This window comes from Poecilia reticulata, chromosome 4 (genome assembly GCF_904066995.2).
Source record: "Poecilia reticulata chromosome 4, P_reticulata-male-v2, whole genome shotgun sequence".
Lineage (NCBI taxonomy): Eukaryota > Metazoa > Chordata > Actinopteri > Cyprinodontiformes > Poeciliidae > Poecilia > Poecilia reticulata.
Window position 1 is genome coordinate 23,423,744 of NC_088833.1, and position 5,345 is coordinate 23,429,088.

Consider the following 5,345-nt stretch of genomic DNA (forward strand, 5'->3'; position numbering starts at 1 on the left):
AAGAGTGGAAGTTGACTAGGAAAGTTCATCATGTCGTCATGTTTGCTTATTGTCACAGGAAGCCAAATGTTTCTTTTCAGGTGACTGCGGGGATAATGTGAAATAGGTTTTAGCACCTTCTGCACCAAAACCCACAGGGGGTTTCACACATTCAAGCTATCAATGAGGTACCTGTCTTTGTTACATGGCATGAAGCAAGTTGGCTCATGTACGTCTATCTCACCGAGCCACACCGAGACGCAGAAGCATGCAGGATATTCATCTTTAGAAATGCGGGTTGCACATGTACTTTGAAGCCCTCTGACTCAGGGCACTTATGAAACAACAGTGTGTTAAAGTTTGGGTTAAAAAAAATAACTTCCTTCTGTTTTTCTTTCAGTTTTTTAATTTTTTTTATTTGACAGCCTACACTCTTTTCCATCTTACATAGGTTTTATGTTCACCTCCACTACAGTCAGCCTCCTCCAGTAAAGTCACCTCCATTCTTACAGTCCTTTAGCAGAAAGCCACTCCTCCGTTCCTTCCACCCACCCCCACACAGGTTTAGCGTGCAGCGCGGTCTGATGCAGAGAGGAAGACAGCAGAGACAGGATGAGACTCTGAGGACGACCACCGCTCTCAAGGCAGGATGGAGACGTGGCTCAAAAGCGCAATTGTTGCGTTGCTAACTGGTAAGAGTTAGACCTTAAAAGATCCAAAAAAAGACTTTAGACAAGAACAAAGCTGTAGCAGTATGACGAAACGTGTTTAGAGATTAAACTTTTACATGTTTGTTTGAAGAAAGCTTAACTCTTGTTTTTCTTCACATTTCTAGTGGCAGGAGCAACCCTGGTGATCCCAAGAGAGTACAATATATATCTGAATACAAGAGAAAACAAAGAAATTGTGCCTTTGGGTTCATCTCTGATTTTGCACTGCTGTGTAGCAATAGAAAAGCCAGAAAGGTGTCGGGTCACGTATTATTTCGAAGGATTTAACCAAACTGACAAGAAAGAAATTTGTTGTAACACCACAGATCCAACAAAGTGCAACTCCACCAGAGATGGATGCCAAAGTACATGCACGTTATTTAATATTAGTGAAAGAGACTACGGATTTTACTCTTGCAAAGTCACAGTAGAGATTCCTGTACTAAGTGAAGTTTCCAGCAAAAGGACAGAAGTAAGATGTAAGTACATGAGATTACATTTTCTCACAAGCATTTATTCTATGTTTATGGTGCCACTATGATGTAGAAGTAAGCAGACACAGAGGCAGCTATAGTGTCTTTAAATGTAGAATATCTTTTCATTTCTATACCTATACCTGTTTTAAATATAGATGTATATTTCCAAGATCCTTATGTTTGTACTTTATTTAGCAGTATGCACAAAAAATGCATACTGCTACTGTGAGCTGCAAATATGTTTAAGCACAAATGAACATTTGCGTGAAAGAACTGCTGCACTTCTGCTCTGCCTGCTGTGATTACGCTTAACCTAATGAATGAATGAATGAATTAATAGATAATCCTAAAAATTATGGCTTGCACTAACTGAATCAATGCTTCTCATGCCGCTTTGTTACAGTGGAGAACTTTATGGAAAAAACAACGGTTCAGTCACAAACGACGAAAAGCCAAGGTGTGTGTGCATGAATATGTGAGCGGGCGTGTTGACCAGATTTCAGCTCTCAATTTTGTGTCTTTAGGTCACAATGAAATCTGGATTGTTTATTGTTTCCACTGTAGGTAGCATTTAAATGTCTAGGATGGTGGCAGCTCCAAATAAAATTTACACCTGCAAAGAAATTTATACAATGATTTTGCTTGCTAATACGTCAACCCTGATTATTTGTTTAATTACATGCTTACAACACAGATTTTAAATTGTTCTACATGTAGCATTAAACCAGTGATTGACAAATTAAAGGACTGGGCCACAAGTACGGAAAAACTGAGCTACACTGAACTAAACTGAAAAATGATGATGCTACCTGCACCAAATAAAAAAAAAAAACTGTACTTCCAAATATGAAGACCCCAAAATATATTGCTTGTTGATCCTGTTTGTGTTATTTCACTTCACTTTATTGACTCCCTAGTGATACCTGTTGACTCAACTTGAAACTGGGGTCATAAGTTTCCTCTATTGTTCTTTTAATGGACAGGAAGAGGAAGAATTTGGCGGATATTTGATTAGCTGATTGCTGTGCATGCAATACTTGCTTCCTGACACTCAGCCTATCAAATAGGACTGTTGTTTAATAATACAAATGTACTCTTTTCCAGTGACCAGCCAAAAAGAGGAAAATGAGAATGAGAACTTGTGGATGTGGATCATCGTGGGGGCGTCATCTTTCGTCCTTGTCGTGATCGCCCTGCTGGTCATCTGTGTTGTGCGGAAACGGGGATGCAGCAGAAGCATAGGTACCTCTCTTTCTTTCTGGGTTTGAAAGCGTTGATAATCATCTAACAGTGCGACACTGAAGTGTTTCTGTAGATAAGCTCTGTGCAAGTAAGAGACACCAAAGGATGGGCAGGTGTTCTGAGAAAAAAAAATGGCACAAGACAAGAGAACAATTAGGGCACAAAAAACATCACAAAACAGAGTCAGATCAAATCAACACAAATCAGTAGCTGATTCATTTCTCTGTTACAATTTACATTTGAAAGGAGAGATAGAATGCAGAAGGGTTTTCGTTTTGGTGAGACCATGTTTGTGGGCTGCAGAACAAAATATAAAAAGTCGTAGAAATGCAACAGCAGGTTTCTGCCTGAGTCCTGGCTGGGGAGTTCGAACTGAGCAAGCTGGGGGTTTGTGTGGTTTAGCAGCTCAGCGTGAGACAAAATCAAACGTAAGTGTAAGTATCTAACTTTTCTGTGGTTTTCACTGAATGGCACAAACTGGCGTCTATAAAAACTGTGAGAAATGCTCACGACCAGCTGACCGGATCTCAGACCAGATATCTGCCTTACTTTCTTTTCAGAAAGGAAATAAGAAAAGAAGCTTAAATAGTTGAATAGTTTTTACATTTATAAACATGAACATCCCCTTTTTATGAAGCACTTCAATATGACATCAGACACCGGTCAGATAAAAATAAAAAAAAGAAAAAAAGATGCTCATAGGTGCAGATCGTTTTGATATCAGTGATGATTTCAGCAACACCTGATAAAAAATGTTGCTAAAAAAAATGAAGTGCATCCTGTAGAGAAAGCAGAACAGCTGCAGTAATGGTGTCATGGCGCGGCAGAAATACAGAAATCTGCATCATGTTTGACCACACGGCGACGGAGGCAGAAGTAGAACGAGAACAGAGAATTATTGTCACGGCAAAAAGGATTTTATGATCACCAAAACTGACAAAGAAAAATAAGGCCTTAGTATTGAAGGCCAGTGTTTGATCATTTGAAAGAGATTACGAAGGACAGGAAACATTAAATTTGAGAACTGTTCAGTGCTTTACATCTTGACTTTGCTGATATTTTGACTTCAAATTAAGTTCGTTGCTGTACTTATTGGAACACCAGGTCAGTAAGTGACCTGGTGTTTTGTTTTTTGGGGGGTTATTTTAAGTGTGCATGAAGACCCTTAAAAAATATCCAAACGTTTAAGCAACGACGAGATGAGGTCCGGTTTCTGTTTCATGTTTGAATTATGTGAGCAAAGTAATCCAGATAAGTAGAAAACTGCAGAATAAACTCACTTTTAGAGAATATCTGCAGAGTGAGCGCTAATACATGTAATTACTTTTTGTATCAGCAAAGACGTATTTATTTATCTGTCACATAAATATCTTTTGTTAAAACTTGGGAGGAAAAATATGCAATCTGTCGCTGACGCTTTCTCTCCTGAGTTTGTTTTGTAATTAATTTAATAAAGTGTTTATTATTTTCAGGTTAAAATGTGCGGTCTTCTTCTATTGCTTGAATGAACTCCAATTTCCAGCAAAAGTAACTTCAACGTAAATGTAAAAAAATATATATATATATTCTGTTGTGACGAAAGAGTTAACATTTGCTCAGGTCTCAATTATTTAAACTTGATTAAACTTTAATTATTTGAATATTCCCACAATTTTTGTATTTTTTTAAATAAATGAAAACAAATATAAAGAATATATTAAAGGTTGATATTACTAGGTTTAATTTTAATTTTATTACATTTTTTATTATGTCTATTTTAAGAAAATAGAACTGCATCTAACAATTATTATTATTAGTATTATTACTATTACTATTACTATAACAATAACAACAACAACAACAACAACAACAACACAACAACAGCAATAATAATGATAAAACATCAGCAGTAATAATAATATTGATAACAATAATAGTGCATCTGAAATCTTAGTACTTTTCAGTTTTTTATGATTTCTTATATTTCAAATGCATAATTTCTACACTTATTGTGAATTTTTATTTTCTTTTTTTATCTTTTCTTTATTTATTTTTTGTTAATCAGAATCAGCGCTTCTGCGAGATAACTACACTGCCTGAGTTACCATAAGATATTTTTCACAAAAATAAAAACAAAAAATTACTACTACTACTACTACTACTACTACTACTACTACTACTACTACTACTAATAATAATAATAATAATAATAATAATAATAATAATAATAATAATAATAATAATACATCATTTTCTCAGGTTAACCTGATGTTAAGCCTCGCTGTGCTCACTCTGTCTCCTCTTTCTCCCCCAGAGCAGGAACCCGTCTATGTAAACACCCGCCTGGGCAACCCGTCACCCCGGCTGATGCCTGCGGACAACCCGAAGTCAGCTTCCTCCTCTCAGGACTTGCGGACGCCGATCTCTGACCGGAGGTACGAGGGCAGAAACCAGAGATACAAACACTGAGGAACCCGCGGATCTCACAGACCGACAGACTGACATTAATCAGCTGAATGCGAAGTCATGATGCATTTCTGTTTATACTTGTACGCAAAGTTTAACCTTCTGTAAAGAATGGAGAAGTGGCCTTTGTTGGCCACTAGATGACGCACTTTGATGGTTTTGTGAACTTCTAAACTTTTTTTTTTTTTTTTATCTGTGTGCATGATTAAATTGTAAATATTTTTGCATGTTAAGTGAACGAAATAATGAGTTATATACAGATCAATTTTTTTTTTACTTTTACTTTTTATATTGAAGTTATTAAAGCTGATATTTTTATGCTCGTCATTTGAATACGTTTTTTTTTTTTTCAAATAAAATAAAATTAGAAAACTATGTTACATTATAGAAGATGAAAACATCTATATGGAAATATGTGGGATTTCCCTCTCCTCTGATTGGCTGTAAAGTGGAAGAGCCTTTTTTTTTTTTTTAAGGAAAAGGTATGGTGTAG

General features: G+C 36.3%; 1 protein-coding gene across 2 annotated transcripts; it reads left to right on the forward strand.

The window, feature by feature from the left end:
• Positions 1 to 441: 441 nt before the first annotated feature.
• LOC108166235 (uncharacterized) lies at positions 442 to 5,179 on the forward strand. Of its 2 annotated transcripts, XM_017304352.2 has the most exons (5): positions 442 to 671; positions 815 to 1,168; positions 1,569 to 1,622; positions 2,270 to 2,407; positions 4,701 to 5,179. In XM_017304352.2, exons 1-5 carry the CDS (start codon positions 629 to 631, stop codon positions 4,853 to 4,855), a joined length of 744 nt encoding a protein of 247 aa, XP_017159841.1. In that variant the 5' UTR covers positions 442 to 628; the 3' UTR covers positions 4,856 to 5,179. The 2 variants fall into 2 exon arrangements, with proteins under 2 accessions (XP_017159841.1, XP_017159842.1); XM_017304353.2 differs by lacking the exon at positions 1,569 to 1,622 and having other exon boundaries at positions 444 to 671.
• The last annotated feature ends 166 nt before the right edge of the window (positions 5,180 to 5,345 follow it).

Excerpts from the sequence above, each read along its gene's own strand:
- LOC108166235 (XM_017304352.2), top strand. The coding sequence starts at position 629 with ATGGAGACGTGGCTCAAAAGCGCAATTGTTGCGTTGCTAACTG. Across the intron at positions 672-814 it reads AATTGTTGCGTTGCTAACTG|TGGCAGGAGCAACCCTGGTG; the intron begins GTAAGAGTTAGA and ends TCACATTTCTAG. Across the intron at positions 1,169-1,568 it reads CAAAAGGACAGAAGTAAGAT|TGGAGAACTTTATGGAAAAA; the intron begins GTAAGTACATGA and ends GCTTTGTTACAG.